Consider the following 18,700-nt stretch of genomic DNA (forward strand, 5'->3'; position numbering starts at 1 on the left):
AAGAAGAGAAACACTTTAGCCAAGTGTTCAAACATACTTAAAGGCTAATCAGCCAGACATGGTGGCTACACGTTTAATTCCAGCACTCAGGAAGCAAGGCAGAAGGATCTCTGTGAGTTTGAGGCTAGCCTAATCTACATAGTGAGTTCCAGAACAGCCAAGGCTACATAAAGAGGCTCTGTTTCAAAACAAAACCAAAAGTAAAAATAAACCCTCCTTCTGTGTGTGTCAGCTTAGTGTAGGCTATGGCTTACAGCACATCATAAACAGATCACACGCAGCCATTAATAAGTCACTTAGTACATCCTTTCAGCCTTAAGATAATGCTAATTATAAGCCATACTCTTGACACAGCAGTTACTCAGGAAAGAAAAACAACTCTACATCACCATAAATAAAAGGACAGGAGATGGGAGAAGATATTCAGACTCCAGATTACTACCAATGACAAAAGTACTTAAACACGGGAGAACTGGCTTATGCTATAGATCTGAACAGACTTCCTGAGACAATTTTAAAAGAGAAAAACTTATCTGAAAAGCAGTAAGTCTTTTTTTTTTTTCTGCATTAAGAAAAACCTGAATAGAGGGTTTACATGTCTGTAACCTCAGCTACTTAGGGGGCTGAGGGAAGAAGGCTGAGTTCAAGGGTCGCAGAGGCAGCTCAGTGAGGCCCCAGGTTCAGTTCCTAGTGCCACTTTTAGAAAAAAGGAAAACCAAACAACCCCAAGGGAACACAGTGAGCTGATGTCAGCGGCAGCCATCTGGAGGGAGACTCTTGGTTCATTACATAATGAACATTCTTTTCCTTCTGAGAGATCAGTCAATCTAGAATATGAATGTAAGTAAGACTTCAGATGTGTGTGAAGAGGGGTGGAATGGCCCCAACTGTGTGAAGAGGCTCAGAGGAGGGACAAGGACAGTCTAGTGGCCTGGGCTGGAGGTGGGGAGGGGCTTGGGAGACAGAGAATGCTGCTGTCAAGGGTGTGGGCGCTTCCTTCACTGTTAGCCACTCCCACTGCAGCATGTGTCTCCAATGCCGACTGGCAAGACTGACCACCACCTCTCTTGTGTCCAGCTTACCTTATAATATGGGTCTGCATCTATATGTGGTGAGTGTGGATGCCCGTGGAGGGCAGAAAAAGGGGTTAGACTCTCTGGAGCTGGAGTTACAGGCAGTGGTGAGCTGGTATGTGAGAGTCCTGGGAACTGAGCCCAGGTCCTCTGCGTGCACCATTACCACTGAGCCATCTCTCCAGCTCCCTAAGGTTCCCAAATAATTTCAGCCTGTGCCACAAACTCAGTATCCTCAGTGATCCCTGTGGTTGATCCAGAGAGGACAGACATCCATCCCATGGGCAGATGGTTCAATGGTTGGTTTCCACAATAACTCTCTAAGGTGATCTAGGACCAACAGGAACCAGAGAGCCAGGTGGGGCCTTCGTCCCTGTAGTCCCAGGAGGGGAGAAGGGTATTCCCTGACCTCCCAGTTTGGCCACCTACCTCCATGCGTTGCTGCTCTAGCAACTTCACCTTCTTCTCAGCTGCTCCAAAGGCCCCCCCTTCAGGGACTTTACTCGCCATCATACTGGCCTAGGGAGAGACAGAGCCTTCACCAAGGTGTCAGATAAAACTTCGTTCCCCAGCCCAGTGCTCTCCTAGGGCCCCAGTCCCTTGTCTCCAATCTCCCTGCTCCTCCCACCCAGCAGCCATGTCTCAGCCATGACCTCCTCCTTCTGGAAGCCCATGAAGAACATTCCCCTTTGCTGATGCATACTGTGCCTGCCAGCCTCACATCCTCTCACCAGCTCTTTCCACAGCCATCTTCCCCACTTTTAACTCTGAGGCACTGCTGGTCAACCCCCATAACAACTCCGGATCCCCTAACCTAAAAGGTGTGGAAGTTGTGAGGAGCCAGTGAGGTGGCTCAGTGAGTGAACATGATTGTCTCTAAGCCTGATGAGCTGAGTGCAATCTCCAGAGCCTATGGGGGAAGGAGAGAACTGTCCTCTGACCTCCATACACGCATGCAACCCCCAACATAAAATAAACAACGTAAAAGTGTGATGGAGGCTGGCAAACATCACGAGCCCAGACACATGTGCTGAGAGCCCGCATGTGCAGATGTGTGTACACAGCATGCCATCTCTGAGATTCTTTCCAAATTCTGCAACCACAATCTAATCTAAACCCAAACCTATTCTGCAAAACAACCGGCCAGCATAACTCAAAAATGCCAAGGTCATGGAAACCAGGACAGCTGAGCCACGTCGCCGAAATGCAGAGACTAAGGAGCTGTGATAGGAATCCCACGTGGGATCCTGGATTCAATTCTGGAAGGCAGAAAGGGAGGGAGTGAAGGCTGGGTACATCTGGACAGCGCTGCAGTGCTGACGGCAGTGCCCAGTCTGGTAAGAACCACAGTTATGTAAGATGCTTGGTGAGGTAGGTCTGCGGTTATGGAAGCCAGCCAGGGGAGACGGAGGGAGTACGGGAACACAACTCCACACTATTTCTGCCTCAGTTTAAAGTTACCTCAAAATAAAATGTTTTAAAACTAAACAATTGAGGTGTTGAGGTGAGAACCACAGGACAAGGCAAGAAGTGCACGTGCAGTGACTGTCGCCAGTGTCTGCTCAGACCAGAAGCTGTTCTGCACTGGCCCCATCCACTCTCTATGCCCTACCACAGGCTGGGCAGAAGCTGGAAGCAGAGCTTGTGAGCCTCTGGTGCCCCCTACAGGCTATGTCCTGTAAACATACCATGCCACCTGGAGAAGAGAGGTTATCTATCTGATAAGGTGGCCTCAGAAATGGCAGATGCCTGCCCCAGGAAGCTCACTGTCAACAGCGACAGCTAAAGGCTGTGTCACTTAGTTTTAATCCTAACAGAGGCAGGAGGTTCTCTGTGAGCTGGCGGCCAGCCTGATCTACCCAGTGTGTTTCAGACCAACCATGGCTACCACAGTGAACAACAATGCTAGCAAGAGGCAGAGCAAGAAGGCTTTGCTGTTCAGCAGGCCACCCCCACATCTGCTTGAGAGGTGATAGAAGAATCTTAATTGTATGATGGCACATGACCTCTCCAAGTCTCCTGCTGGCCCTGCACATGGAAGAGACATCCCTTCAGGCAAAAGAGCCCAAGTGAGCCCATAGCTTTGCAGGGAAAGTCCATCACTGCCCGGGGTGGGGAGTGAGTGACCAAGGTAGTTACTATAGTGCATAGAAAGCTGGCACTAGGGCTTACGTTGCAACTGACTGCAACTCACTTGAGGAGGTAAAAGTATGCTCTGCTAACAACTGGGTTACAGGAGCCTGGGGGACGGTGAGAGTGGAGCAAGGCACACTTGGCCTTCACTGTGTGGCAGGGCTGGGCCTGGAGGTGTGGGGGTGTGGGCCAGTGCTGAGGCATCCCCAGACTAGTCTTCCTCTCCATGCAGAGGCTCTAAGTTGCAATCTCGCAAGCTTAATACAATCCCCATAGGAGTCCTGACACGTTAGAGACTAAACTGACTTTTGGGAAGGAGACTTTGACAAGGTGTTAGTACCCAGAATGAGCAAAACACTGACACCCAGCTCCCATGAGCAGCCGCTGGGCAATCCAAGTCAGCAAGCGGGAGAAGCAAGCAGCCAGGGTGGGCTGCAGAGCCATGTGATTTGACGGCCAATAGCTCTGAGCACGTGTCTCAGAGAATGGGACACTCCACGTGGGGTGAAGGCAGAATGTGTGTAGGAGGAGATGTGCTCACTCAGCGAGGAGCGGAGCAGATCCTGGGCTTGAGAAGCTTGGGATACTCACCTGCTGCTGTCCAGCCACGCCCTTCTTGCCAGCACCCTCTGGCTTTGGGGAGCTGGGCTGCCCACAGAGTGCCTCTTTGCAGCTGCTGTTCATCAACAGTTTCTTGAGCTCCGTGTTTTCCTCCCTGAATAAGAGACAAGTGGGGATGTCAAAATGTCAGCCCTGGGTTAAGACACTTGCAAAGCCAAGGACCTGCTGTCACAGGCACTGCACCGCAGCACTGCCTGGGGAGGGCGACCAGACCAAAAGGGTGTCTGTAAGCCACCCAGAAGGTGTGCAGGCTGCATGGGAATCCTTAACAGCAGAGTTTCCCCCATCTGTAGGCTGTCTCCACACCTGGCACCTTCCGGTCCTATGATCTTGTTCTCTAAGAAAGCTCCGCCCCTCCCTCCCGTTATAGTCAAGTGTCCTGGTTCAGCTGACGTAGACAGGGCCTGGGTGGTGCCGTAGGTCATGCTCACTCACCGGCACCTGGCACCCCCTCTCTTTAACATGGAAAGAGCAAGCTCCTGGCTCAGAGCCGGGGTTGATGGAACCATCCTCCCACCCACCAGGGACTCAATCCCACTGGATCTGCTCTCATGGTTCTCGAGTGTTGAATACAGGCGCTGCTTTGGGTGAGACCTCCTTTATTGTTTACAGCAGGAACGGCTACCAGCAAAGTTGAGTGTGGGTACGCACACCTATGACTCCAACGTTCATTTGGGAGGCAGAAGCTGGACTATGGAGTCTGAGGCGGCCTGAGCTATGCAGTGAGTTCCCTGGGCTATGGAATGAGACCGTTCCAAACAAAGCAAGCAGAAATAATAAGTGAAAGTTCAAGAGGTAGGCAGTGCTGGGTACTCAGGATGTTTGCAGAGTGGACACAGCCCCTCAGCTTCCATTTAATTACAGAAACACCACAGAGTCAAATGGCTTTTCTCAGGCCACTCAGCAAGGACTCCGATTCCTTTCCTTCGACCTGGGTATCCCTTTTTTCCCCCGAGACAGGGTTTCTCTGTGTAGCCCTGGCTGTCCTGGAACTCACTCTGTAGACCAGGCTGGCCTCGAACTCAGAAATCTGCCTGCCTCTGCCTCCCAAGTGCTGAGATTAAAGGTGTGCGCCACCACACCAGTGTAGTGAGAGACTCTTAGGAAGTCCCTGCCTCTCTCAGGGACCATCTCCCTTCGCATAATGCGAGTTAGTCTGCATGATCGGATGGCAAAGGCCCTTTGAGATCCAGCACTCACATATTCCTGTTTCCCTAGAAACAAGAGGCATTGGTCCTTGGTGGTCAGAGATCCTTGGTGACAAGTAGACCCTACGGCTCATCTAAGACACCCAAACTCAGTCTTGCCAAGGACAGAGAGGCTGGGGTAAACCTGTATGTCTTCCCACAGGTCTCAGTCCAGAGGGACTTCCAAAGATCCCAGGAAGAGTGAGCAGGGAATGATGGTGACCACCAGGGGGCAGGAGAATCCTGAGCCAGCTCCTACACAAATGTCAGCAGTTGTCTCCAGGGGAAGGCAGCTTTCAATGCTGTCTACACTCCCATCCCCAAGATAAACACAGTGCAAGGGAGAAAATACCAGAAGCCAAGGAGAAGGGCCATGAGATCTGCTGTCAGAACAGAGCTCTCAGATGTGGCTTCATTCCAGGAACCAGTGTGTTACATTATTCTCCTGCCCTATCCCTCTGCCAGTCTCCAGTGGCCTGGACTTACCGCAGCCTCTCAGCAGCCAGATCCCGCTGTTCCAGGCCCTTGTCCAGCTTGGCCTTCAGGGCCTCATTCTCCTGGCGCAGCTGCTCACATAAAGTCTGTGGGGTAGATGAACAGACAGCGGTGAGGATTAGAAGGGGCACATCCCAAGGCATGCTGACAGGGGGGCTCGAGCTACAGCCACTAGGTCCATCTCCCAAGCTTCCATGGGAGCCAGTGGTAAGGATGCCTGATGGAGACTCAGAGCTGGGTCCTGGTCCTTTCAATGACAATCCTTCCTCTTCCCTTAACAGCCATCCCTGCCTAGACTCTTCCTCCTTGGCAGTCCTCCGAGGCTCACATCTCATCTCTTTCCCTAACCAAGGTAGATGTCCCACATTCACTGCTACATAGAGTATGAGGGGAATTGTGTCATGTCACACAGGGAGACTCCAGAACTGCTGGCTTCCTTTCTGACTAGCTTGGGTGGATGGAAGAACAGCCTTGCATTGCAGTTGTTGAACTCTGGGTTGAAGGCTGAAAAAGTCGAAAAATTGTTATTGTTTTTCAATGCCCAGCGGGTGGCCCTGTGCCACATTTGATCTAAAAAAATATTTAATTTTTTTCTTTTTTAGGTGAGGTCCTACCCTGTACCCCAATTGGGCCTGAAAGTTACTATATCCCTCAACACTGAATGCCCAGCAATCCTCTTGCCTCGGTCTCCTAAGTGCTGGGACTGCAGGTATGAGTCTGTAATGTTTGTTGAGTGAACCAAGAAACATATCAGAGATGCAATGAGGAGGAACGGAACCCAGCTTCCTCTGCCCAGAGGCTGAGAAACAGAGAGAGGCTGTGGCCCTGGGCGGGGACACCAGGGAACAAGACTGTCCTGCTCCTGCCCTAAGGGAAGGCCACAATGACAGTTCACTTGTTAGACTATTCTTGGGACCTCTAGGTAAATGCCCTGGGTACAAACCAGATGCTGGACAAGATCAGCAGCAGCCAAAGATCACCACCCCCTCTATCAGAGAGTCTAAGAGCACACCTGTGAGCCCACTGGAAAGACTGGTTTGTTTTTATTTTATGTATAATGTTTTTCCTGCACCATGCGTGCAGTGTCCACAGAGGCCAGAAGAGGGCATCAGATCCCCTGGAACTGTAGTTAGAGAAGGTTGTGAGAGGGATGCTGTGTGGGCATTAGGCACCAAACCCCCATCCTCTGCAAAAGCAGCCAGTCATCTCTCCAACTTTGTCTTTCTGTTGTTATTGTTTTGCTTTGTTTTCAAGACAGGGCTCCTCTGTGCATCTCTGGCTGTCCTGGAACTCACTTCATAGACCAGGCTGGCCTCGAGATCTACCTGCCTCTATCTCCTAAATGCTGGGACCACAGGCATGAGTCCACTGTCTGGCTTCGTGTTGGTCTTTGAGACGGAGTCTAGCTACACAGTCCAAGATGGCCTTGAACTTGAGATCCCCTAGAGCAGGCATTATGGGTAGAGCCTCCACTCCTGGCATGCTCACTCATTCTCTCACCAACTATGTATGAAGTGCCAGGCACTGGAGCAAAATGGTGGGTACGGTTTCCCTGTGAAGACAGCACTTAGTAGCAAGACAAACTAACCAAACAAACTACCACTACCCAATAAAACAGAATTGTTGCAAACTGTTAAGAACCAAGAAAGGAATAAACAGGAGACTGATGTAAGAGCCTGGGGACATCAGGGAACAAAGATCTATCTGCATGTGAGTGACAAAAGGTCGGTGCTCAGAGTGATCCCAGCCCTGGGGCCATGTCAGCTATTCTCTCTCAGGGCTCGGGTGGGAACTCCAAAGCCTTGGTGGCCTCTCAAAGAGGTCCCCTCCCTGAACCTGGCTCTGTAGGCTCTCCACCACATACTGCCTCTCCAGTCTCCAGTGAGAGGATGCCCTGTGTACTCCTGGTCATACGTGCAGAGCAGAACTCACCTGCTCAAGGTTACATGCCGTGGATTCCCTCCTTTCATCAAGGTCTACTGGCACAACTGAGACCACAGACCAACTGGCACAGAAGGAGAAGGGCCTACCCAGAAGCAGGGAGCCTTAATGTGAGAGCTCTACCCAGAAGGAAGGGGTACTCAAATCCTGAGCAGGGCCTCAGGCAGCCTCATGTTCATCATCTTTGAAATGGTTACCAATTAATGTAAGCGGATCATACTTAACTGCAAAGCCCTCGCAGTTAAGATGGCCCACCCAGAGTAGATGAGCATCATCAAAACAAAGCTAACAGTCACCCATCTCCGAGCACTGGGTTTTAGATTACACAAAGGCCTCCTTTGATGCAGTGTCCCAGGAGGGGGTCACTGGTAGTTCAAATCCTTACAGGACAGGAGATTGGTGACTTGTTCAAGACCATACAGTAATGAGGATCAACCGTTCTCCCAGCACAGGGAGCCTTCTAAGAGGGATTTGAGAAAGGAGGCAGGGAGGGAGGGAGCGTGGCTAAGGGTCTGAGATTTTAAATATGACAAATTAAAGCTGGGTAAAGTGGCTCATGTCTAGAATCCCTGCACTTAGGAGGTTGAGGCAGGAGGATGCTGTGAGTCTGAGGTTGCTATGAGTGAGATTGTCTCAAAACACTTCCTGCTGGGGACAGAACATACAAAGAGCTGCAGTGACAGCAAAGCAGGCCACAGGGGGTGCCCAGGAGGCAGAGGCAGGCAGAACTCTGATTCAAGGCCAGTCTAGTCTACATGGTAAATTCCAGGCTAGCTGGGGATACAAAGTGAGACTCAGGTCTTTTTTTTTTTTTTTGGTTTTTGAGACAGGGTTTCTCTGTGTAGCCCTGGCTGTCCTGGCACTCACTTTGTAGACCAGGCTGGCCTCGAACTCAGAAATCCGCCTGCCTCNCGCCTGCCTCTGCCTCCCGAGTGCTGGGATTAAAGGCGTGCGCCACCACGCCCGGCTCGAGACTCAGGTCTTAAAAAAAAAAAAAAAAAAAAAAAAAGAAAACAAACAAGAACAAAGAATGCCATACCCAGCCCACCAGGCCTCACTCCCCAGGACACTCACTGTGAATCTGCAAGGCCCACCTCCCATTTCCTCATTTCCTTCTTTTTCTACACACCTTCCCATAAATTCCTTACTGCAGTCACCACTGTGAACAAAAAGCTCCAAACAGGCCTAAAATCCAGCCTTCAGAAGTCCCCATAGCTAACCCCTAGGTCCTACAGCAGGGCAGGAGGCGCGGGGAGATTCTTGCTGGCCTCACCTGCAGGATGGAGGTGCGCTGCTCATTTTTATGCACTTTGGAGGCCAACCTGTTGAACTCGAGGGCCATGCGGCCCAGGTGGGTGAAGAGCTGGCTGTGGTCTGGCTCCTCTGCACACACACTCAGGGTGGTCTCCAGGCGCTGCAGGTGGAGCTTCAGGTTGCCGTCCCCTGGGGGTGGGGGCCCCAGCTCCTGTGGGAGCAAGAGCATGATCTTCACCAAGCCTAAGGCGGCAATGCCAGCCGATTCTTCTATTGCTTCCCCATTCTTCATGACTCAGTTTCCCCTGTGGCCTCTGTTCAGCCCAGAGAAAATTTCCAGTTACACAGGTTCCCTATCTGGAGCTGACTCACAGGGCAGGACCTAGGACTTCCAGGCCACTGGCTGGCCTAACACCACCAAGGCTATCTTCCTCCTACGCTGAGTCTTACTGAGTGCCCGAGGATAGTCAGTTCGCCCTCCCCCAGGCTGGGCATCCTTCAGCAGTATGTGTATGTATATCACTTCCGTCCTTCATTGCACAGCAAAACTGACAGGAGGGAAGGCAGAGAGGGTGTCTCTAACTGTAATGCACTGCTTCCTGAGCTCAGGGAGGCTCTCCATAGGGGGCTGTGCCTGGGAGAGGACCAAACACCATGGTTCTAAGAATCACAGCTCTAATACTGCAGAGAACCCCAACCTAGTAATTTAAGAGAGAACAGCCTGGGCAGAGTAGTTAGTTCAGTACTGCTCTCTCCATTCTCTCTAGAACACTGCTACTGAAGCCACAGCCCTGGTCATACCCACATCAGTCCTAAGGATCTCAGTGGGACCTTTCAATCCTGGCTCATAGACAGGGGTTAGCTAGGCCTCCCAACCTTCTCCTGCCCAAGGCCCCCTGCAAGACCCCAGGGTTCTGTGGACCTCATTTCTATATATCCTGATCTACCCCAAATGTTCACACACTTCATCACCTGTGGATCCCTTCCTCTAAAATAGTTCAGAGACTCACCCAGCAGTTCCCCCCACCCACTTCCTACCCCCAACCACAACCCCCAAGAGTTCAGGCAAGGAATCACCCAGCAGATTCCTCCCAAACCCCAGTACTTCAGGGAATCAGAGAGCAGAGCCCCAGGGAGCTACAGTTCCCTCAGGCTGAGACAATGATGTATCCTGACAGAGAACTTGCTCATAGCAGCCCAGTCAGTACATGGCAGAGTGGGATTTTCTCACTGTAACCCAGGGCTCTAGGACCTGCTAGTGAGCTCTGGGCACTGGGATGCTCGGCCTGTTTCCTATCAGCATCACATTCTAATTAAAAAAAAAAAAGAAGCAGAATCAGTCTCCAATCGCGCATCCTGTCCCTACCACAAAGGACTAGGAGTGGCCAGGGCTGATCTCTGGAGGTGTATCAAGTGCTTCGAATGCCTCAGGTTTCTCCAAGTAGCCTACAAGCTTCCAGCAGGAGTTGGTTGTACTCCTGAGCTGGCGTAGACAGACTTTAATGGAAAAGGTAAGTTATCAGCCCATGACTGCACGCTGAAACCTTTCTGAGCTAGGGAACCTCGCCTGCTCTCAGTCACGTCTCAGTCCTCAGGGACAGAACAGGACAAGATGCATATGGTGCCAGGAGAAAAAACACAGAGCATCCTGACAGGGCGATCCTCTCAGCACTGAAGGTTAAATGCTGGTGTGAGATGGGGTGGTGTTTGCAGGTGAAGGGAAGGCCAAGTAGAGCTGGCATACCAACAGTTTAATGGTCTACAGTGGGGCATGCTTCATGGTATGGACTTAGGAGAAGAGGCAAGAGGCTTGTCTCACACAAAAACAAAACAAAACAGAAGAGAATAAAGCAAACATTAAATGGGAGGGAAGGAAGGAGGGAGGGATGAGGAAAAGACAGGACTTTAAGGTCTCTGACAAATCTTAAAGATCTTTCACAATAGCTCTCCAAGTCTGGCATTTTAAGAAAGAACAGAAGGACTGCACGGTTGGACTAAAGTTAAACACTGCAAGGTAGGAATGTGGATTTGAGCAGCCCCTCCGAAGCTGGAGAAACTCGTGCACCCCACATGTGAACAGAAAGTGTAACCTCCGGCCCATCTGCCCCTGGGAGGAGCCAAGGACAAGCACAAAAGGGTAAATCACTCCCACCCCTCCCATCAGCACCAGGCCGACCCTTTCCACACCTACAGACCCAAGAGGCTGAGTCACTGTAACTGACAGAAAGGTGATTGGTCCAGAGGCCAGTGGGACTGACTGGCAAGTGGCCCAGGCTTTCACAACAGTGGGGTGCCTGTGTGCCCCAAGCTGGGGAAGTCACCAGCAGGGGATTTGCATATGAGAGTAAGAAGCACCCCATGCTATAGCCCCTCTGTGTCCCCCATGTAACTACAGGGGACCCAAGGGATATGAGTGGCCTGTCACGAAGGGGCAGGTGACAGACAGAGAGGAAAGAAAAGGATGTGCTGGGGCGGGGGCGGGGGCAGGGGCAGGGGTGCCTGTCTGCTCACCATCATGCTCTTAGGGTGGCTGCCAGTTTCGGGTGAATTCTGCTCCTCAGTAGGGACCACTTCAAAGTCAGAGGAGGCGCCCTAGGTAGAAGGAAGTTAGCAGCTGCCCATGAGAAATGGACCCTGCCCCCAAGGAAGACAGAAGGGCTAACAGTGCAGTTCCTAGAGGCAATAGTCACACACTATTCATATGAGATCACCCAAGAACCACCGACTGCCATCACCCTCCTTGTGATCTGAGGTCATACCCCTCCATGACCATTATTTATCAGTGAAACAGGGGTGTGGGTAGAGCCAACCTTGAACCAGTATTATTTATTTGCTCAGTGTGTGTGTGTGTGTGTGTATGTGTGTGTGTTAGAACGGATGAGGAAACCAAGTTCAGAGTCAACACATAAGCCAAGACTCTGCACAAGCTGGCAGATCCTGCCAAAGCAACCAAGCTATCTCCTGGGCTCAGGTGCCTCTAGTCACCCTGGCTGACAGCAGCTACTACAGCCACCACCAAGGGAGGCCCTACACCAGCCTCACCAACTCCAGAGGTCATCCCAGGAGAGGACTGACCTGAGAACACTAAGGACGCTCTGCAATGTGTCACCAACCAAGGCGCAGACTTCACTGGCTGTTCAATCAGCTGAGGGGCCCAGAGTTCATCTGAACCTGGCTCTAAGAGAGCCTTAAATGTGGCCGTGACTGGGGCTGGGGAGATGGCTCAGTGGGTGGAGCATTTGCTACACCAGCAGGAAGACCTAACTTGGGATTTCCCAGCACCCATATAAACAGCAGCTGGGCATCCCTAACTCAGCACGGGAGTGGACAGAGACAAGAGGATCCCTGGGGTGCTGGCTTATCTGGAGATGGCAAGCTCTGGGTTCAGTGAAGAGATGTACGGGATAAAGCAAGGAGCAGTAAAGCAGGAGGCCTGATGTCCTCCTCTGTCCTCACCAGCACACACTCCATGCATGTACCTCTTCCTTCATACCCCACCAAAAAAACCCCAAAACAAAAACACCCTCCTGACCTGCTTTCCCTGTCCTGGATGGGATAGAACAGATGGGAGAAACCAGCCCAGCTGGCCACCAGTCAGAGCCACCATGACCCCATCTGTGGTCTCAGCTTGGAAAAGGCCCACCTTCTGACCATCTGAAGGACCTGGCCATATGATGCCAGGCTACACTTCTCCATTGAGCCTGCAGCGCATGGTTTCTGAGCATCTTGTGTGTCTGTGCCCGGTTAGTGAGCATGGTCACGTTAGATAGCTCAGGAAATGAGAGAAAACTCCTTGTTTGATCAGGACCTTCCTGGTCATGAGAACCATGACTTTCACCTCAAAATGGCAAGCGGTCCCATCCCAGCGCTCCAGATTGATGTGTGGTGGGAAGAGCTTTAGGTAACCAGTCACAGCTCCAAATGCAACTTACATTGGATGGAGGTTTGGAGGCTGGCTCAGGCTTCTCCATGGAGTTTCCCGTGGTGGTGGCGGCGGTGGCGGCAGTGCTGGTAGCAGGATGTACCTGGACCTTTGTATCCTGTCCTGGAAAATCAAGACTGTGGCTAAAGAAACCTAGAAGGGAAGACGCCTGAACCCAGCCCACAGGAAGATGGAAGCCCTCTGACTGAGTTCTCTCTTGGTTTAGAGAAAAGGGAGGCTGTCCCTTTAAGACAAGAAGTCATGTGAAATGCCTGGCCTGGGTAATGGAGGCCAGAGCCTGGGCAGAGACCTCTTTGCAGACCTTACTAGGAAAACTCCAAGGTGGTCATGGTTCTCTGTCTCAGGGATCTAGAAAGAATTCTCAATTAACCAAGTGCTTTCTTTCGGGTTTTGAGAGAGGCTCATGTAACATATGCTGACCTCAAACTTGGCTTCATGCAGCTCAGAGGCTGGCCCCAGACTCAGCACGCAGCTGAGGATGACATCGGACTCCTTATCTCCCTGCTACCAACTCCCAACTCCAGGGTTACAGACATGTGCCACCGTGCAGTTTACTCCGAGCAGCTGAATACATGCACGCTAGGTGGGCTTTCTACCCACTGAGCCTTAACTCCCTACGGTGTTCTCATGGCAGCCTCGTAGCATTCCTGTTTTAAAGAAAGGAAACCAGGGTCTGGCAAGGTCATCAACTTGACTAGTCACTCTGCTAGCAACTGTAAAACCTGGACTCAATGCCGGGCGTGCAGCACTCGGGAGGCAGAGGCAGGTGGATCTCTGAGTTCGAGGCCAGCCTGGTCTACAAAGTGAGTTCCAGGACAGCTAGGGCTACACAGAAAAATCCTGTCTCGAGAAAAAACAAACAAACAAACAAAACAAAACAAAACAAAACAACAACAACAACAACAACAACAAAACCTGGACTCAAATGCACTCATTTCCTTACTACTGGAGGCCACTGCTGCAGAATTATCTCTCCATGGCACTGGGCCAGTGAGTTCAAGAACGCCGCACTGACAACGGTGCCACGGGCTCTGACACATCTACCTTTCTCATCTGTCCAGTAAGTACCATGACTCTCAGAAAGGATGCTCTCACAGGGGCCTGGGATGAGTCCTGAGGACTAGCAGCGGGAAGTGCTCAAGTCTGGTGTGGGAGACCTCTTGGTTCCAGACCTTGCCCTGGACTGGAAACGAACTCTGGTCACTGTCACCCTCTCCTTACGCAGACCTCATAGGCACGGATAAAAGCTCACAGGCAAGGACAGACTCTTCTCTGGGCCTCAGTCTTCCTGATTATAAAACAGAAGGGAGGAAGGGGACAGAGGACTTTCAACTCCCATGCCTGGTGGGGCTGGGCCTGCCACATAGCAGTTGTGGATTCCATGTTGATAAAACCCTAAGGTTTGTCTTAGGTGCCGTGGATCACTGTGATAGATCACTAATGCCTGCCAGAGCACCAGCAGTGCTGAGTCACTGCAGTCTTCTGCGGTCCCTAGAAGATCTGACTTTCTATGGATGCTGTAACCAAAAGATGTATACAGGGAAAAGGTCTGCATGGGAATGGGTAGGCCCTGTGGTGTTCAGGGCCTGGGCAGGCCGTATTCAGAGAAGGCAGGGGTTCTGGACTCTTCTGGTACCTGTGAGCTCAGCCAGGTGATCAAAGGAGACCAAGGAGGGAGCAGATGTTGGTGGTGGCAGCTCACTGTCCTTGACCAGCTCCTCTGCCTTCTGCCGGAGTCTGGACGCCTCCATCTGAGACTCCCCCAGAAGCTCCCCTAGAGACAAGGCGGAGAAGCACAGGATTTATCCAGCCCAACGCGGCTCTCCCCATCCCTGCCCTAAACCTGGCTACGGACTGACTTCATTCTTGCAGTGGCTGTGTGCAGTCCAAGCCTGTGCCAAACAGGTCAACATAAGAAGAGTCTGGCAGTGGGACCTAAGGAAACCTCCCACCTCTGGCCTCCTATCCCTGTCCACCCCTCTCCACATCTGGCCACTCCCATCGCCCCTGCAGAAGGCAAAGGGTTCTCAAGGGACAGCCTGCATTCTAAGTCTCAGTTTCCCTTCTGCAGCAAGAGAAAGGAAAACTCCCAACTCCCACCGACTGCCAAAGCAAGTGGGTTCTGCCAAGCAGGGGAAAACGCTTGGAAAGCCAGGGTGCCAGGCCTTCCACGCCAAGGCTGAACACAAAGAAAGTGACCTCCAGATACAGTGTGAGAAGAGTGAGGAAGTCAGTGAAGGCCCTGCACCAAGGGGAAGCATGCAGTGCAGCGGTCGGGGGGGGGGGGGGTGAGCAAGGACGGGGGAGGGTTGGGCTGGACAATGGGGATAGCTTGAGCGGAAGCTGGAGGAACAAGGCCAAGGGCCCTGCTGCACTGAGCTCTGAGCCAGCTCTGCTCCTGGCCTGGCATCCAAGCCCTGGGTACTGGGGCTGCCCTGTACATTGGCTCTCCTTATCTTGCACACTTCATTTCTCCAACAGGAGATCATTCTAGTTCCAGATCTACAAACTGGGCCTTCTGCTCCTCTTCCCATTCATGTTTTCCTCCTGATCCCTCAAGGACACCCTTTGGAGAGGGAGAAGTCAGGGCTGGGGATGCCATCACCAGGCTACAGAACTGCACACAAATGCCAGGACCCAACGCTGGGTCACAGGGACAGCAGCGTGACGGGCAGAGGTACCCGCCCGCCTTTGTGAGGGGGCTGGCATTGCAGGCTGTGGGAAGAGGGCCAACATAGGGAGGGTCATGGTCTGCTTTACCTAACATCTTTATCCCTTGCATTTTTCCCTTCAGCCGAGTATTCTCCTCCACTAGACGTTCAAAAGCTGCGGACACCTCTCCCAGAGGCGTGCTGCCCCCTGGGTCGTAGATCCGGTAGGGTCCTCTCCCTTCCATGAGGGTGGCTCAACCCCTGCCGTGATGGCCGGCTAGCTGTAGGGACAACGGCAGACATCAGAGGGCTGGCCAGGCCCTTAGGTCATCTGGGGATGATGCTCTAGTCTGCCAAGGCTCTAAAAAGTACTCCCCATGACCCAGAGCAGAATAACTCACATAGCCTGGTCTAACCGCAGTATTGCACAGTACAGCAGACACCTCCTATGTCCTGCTTCTATTAGTGCAACCAGAGCAGCAGCCACTTCTTTTAGGTGGTGTACTGCACTGTGGCTCATTTGCAATGGCAGTAAAACCAAGTGTTGGGTGTGAGAAAGAATCTGAGAAAGAGTCATGAGAGGCCCGAGTTCCTGCCTGCTTGGTCCTTCATAATGCCCATCACAATACCAGTAATGAACACCCCAAACATACAGCATTTAAGTGGCTTGGTCATGAACTGGTTATGAGGCCCTGTTCCTCTCCTGGAGGGGGAATGAAAGCCTGAAACTCAAACAATGATCTCTAAGGTGAGGAGGAAACCCCAGCTAGGGTATAATACAGCCAACCTCCTCCTCAGGTCGCAGGTCAGGACTGCTCTGTCCCATCTGGTTCTAAGCAGGAGAGTTTCCCAGCAAACCACCGTGTGGCACACTTTCTGCCTTAAGCTATTGTTTATTTGCTTCATTTCACTTGAAGCCATCCTGCAAACACTGCAGTCTCCTGGTCCTGAGCAGCCTTCGTCCATTCATTCCACCACAACTTCTGGGGTTAGACAAGGCCGGGTCTAAGTTGGGTGCTAAGTAGTAGTCTGGGTACAGAATACCGATCTGGGTGCTGGGCACCAGTCTGGGGTGCTGAGCATTAACTCCAAAGAGAGTTAATCTATGGAGAAACCATAGATTTGGGGGTACTGAGATCCCAACATCATCAGCCCTCAGTAAAAACTGCTTCAGACAGGAGCCTCAATGGCCATGATGACCTTCTCACTGTCCATTAAAGACAGGCATGCAGCAGGGTTAATGACAGTGATGTCACCGCCATTCATTACCTGCATGTTTGTCTTTGATGCATTCTGTTGGGTGCCCAGCAACCCAGAAATGCTCATTTTATAAATCAACAACAGAGGCCAGCAAGCAGGCATCAGATGCAGAGCTCTGCCTGCAAGGGTCACCCTTGTTAGATATACATGATGGCAACCCATAGCTCCCACAATACAGGCCAGAGTGGCAGAGTCCAAACTCATTTGTAAGGTAGGCCCAGACCATCAAATAGCTTCTTGCTCAGTGGTTCTCAACCTTCCTAATGGTGTGACCTTTAATACTGGTCTTCATGTTGTGGTGACTCCTAACCATAAATTTTGTTTGTTTGTTTTTTGTTTTTTCGAGACAGGGTTTCTCTGTGTAGCCCTGGCTGTCTTGAAACTCACTCTGTAGACCAGGCTGGCCTCGAACTCAGAAATCCACCTGCCTCTGCCTCCCAAGTGCTGGGATTAAAGGCGTGCGCCACCACGTCCGGCCATAAAATTATTTTTGTTGCTACTTCTCAACTGTAATTTTCTACTGTTATGAATCATAATGTAAATATCTGATATACAGAGTACCTGTGACCCCTGTGAAAGGTCATTTGACATGACTGCCCCCAAAGGGGTTAAAATCTGTATGTTAAGAACTGTCGCTCTAGCTGTTTCCTTCAGTGTTAAGAACCTTCTATGCTGGAGATGGAATGAAAGCCTTGTATACCACTATCAACATAGCCACACCACAGCCCCAAAGCCAGCAGACCCCCTTCACCAAGAGTGTTGGAAGAACACACTTGGCCAGAAGGAAAAACAAAGCTATAACAAGTGCCCCACCCCCACCCCAAGGCTGACAAACAAGAGCTGAACACCCACTGCAAGTGATACCCACACCCTGCTGGGCCCTGTGAAGTAAAGGACAGCTAGCTGCCCACACACCCACATATCGCTGGCTAGGTTGGACTTTTTTTTTAACTCGAAAGTTCAGCATGCACTGCAGATGCACTGATGTACCCTTAGCAAAAGGAGGCAGTGTAGGTGAAGAGCCAGGCAGGACCAGCAGACAGCTGGGCGCTCAGACCTCCACCCAGCATGCTCTCTGCTCACCTATGCTTGTCACCATGTGACTGCACCCGGCTGGAGCCAGCATCTGTCCATTAGCCTAATAGCTTCCTGGGCAGAAATAGGCTTTTCCAGTCATCAGAACAGGATGGAGGGTCATCCCAAAGGGAGGTACAGAGTTCACAAATGAAGAAATGGAGGCTGGATACATCCTGAGTGGCAAGTAGCTGCAGGTGGCCTAGTTCCCAGCCCCCACCCCTTAGGGTCCACAGCGGACTCAGAGTCAAAGTTATAGGACAGTTTGGTCACTTTCTGTGTGACTTTTTCAGTAGACGGAAGCTACAGGGAAGAGGAGACCAAGCCCACATTTGTGCCAGGCTCCTTCGGAAAGCAGTTAAATGTAGAGGTTCAATACACATCCATTTCAAGGCCCAGAGCCGGAGGGACTTACCCTACCTCCCAAGAGGCCGTGTTTAAAGCACCCAGCCAGACCAGCCATCACTGCTGTGCACAGTGCCAGAGTGCTAACCCAACACCTCTAAGATCTCTGCTACTGTCTCTCAGAGACACCCAGCCAAGGCCAGGTGGCACACTGGCATGCAGGGACTGACAAGCAAGGGTTCATGGGAGACTGGACAGGGCGATGACCCCCACCATGGCCTTGGGGGGAAGACAAGAGGTGGGGGAAGGGCCAGGCTCCCTTCAGGCTCTGGGCCTTGACATGGATGTATATCGGACCTCAGCCCTTGCTGCTTTCTGAAGGAGCCTGGCACAAACGTGGGCTTGGTCCCTGCTTCGCTGAAGTTTCTACCTACTGACAAAGTCACACAGAAAGTGACCAAACTGTCCCATAACTTAGACTCTCGAGTCTCCATCTCCTTATGGCAACCTCTTCTTCTCCTGTTCTCCCATTCTATCCACAGTTCTTCCATTCTGTCCATCTGTCCATCCCTCCCTGCCACCACAAGCCCAATAACAGAAGTTCCACCTACTTCTATTTTCCCCAGTAATTAGCTGTAGCCACTTTTATTTAACCAATAGTTTTAAATTGGGGAGCAAGGTTTATACAACAAAGGCTGGTGTACGTGAGAATTCCCTCATCTG

At 51.5% G+C, this 18,700-nt stretch overlaps 1 protein-coding gene across 2 annotated transcripts in view; it reads right to left on the bottom strand.

Annotated features, from left to right (window-relative positions):
• Nucleotides 1–18,700, bottom strand: part of Tnip1 (TNFAIP3 interacting protein 1) — a 52,224-nt gene that overhangs the window by 14,372 nt on the left and 19,152 nt on the right. For both annotated transcript variants that reach the window (XM_021175682.2, XM_021175683.2), the window contains exons 2-9: nt 15,408–15,579; nt 14,284–14,421; nt 12,637–12,749; nt 11,216–11,296; nt 8,724–8,915; nt 5,501–5,595; nt 3,798–3,921; nt 1,503–1,592 (exon numbers count right to left, since the gene is read on the bottom strand). In XM_021175682.2, coding sequence (XP_021031341.1) covers nt 1,503–1,592; nt 3,798–3,921; nt 5,501–5,595; nt 8,724–8,915; nt 11,216–11,296; nt 12,637–12,749; nt 14,284–14,421; nt 15,408–15,543 — 969 coding nt within the window. In that variant the 5' untranslated portion in view covers nt 15,544–15,579. The remainder of the gene's footprint in view (nt 1–1,502; nt 1,593–3,797; nt 3,922–5,500; nt 5,596–8,723; nt 8,916–11,215; nt 11,297–12,636; nt 12,750–14,283; nt 14,422–15,407; nt 15,580–18,700) is intronic.

Source organism: Mus caroli, chromosome 11 (assembly GCF_900094665.2).
Source record: "Mus caroli chromosome 11, CAROLI_EIJ_v1.1, whole genome shotgun sequence".
Classification (NCBI taxonomy): domain Eukaryota; kingdom Metazoa; phylum Chordata; class Mammalia; order Rodentia; family Muridae; genus Mus; species Mus caroli.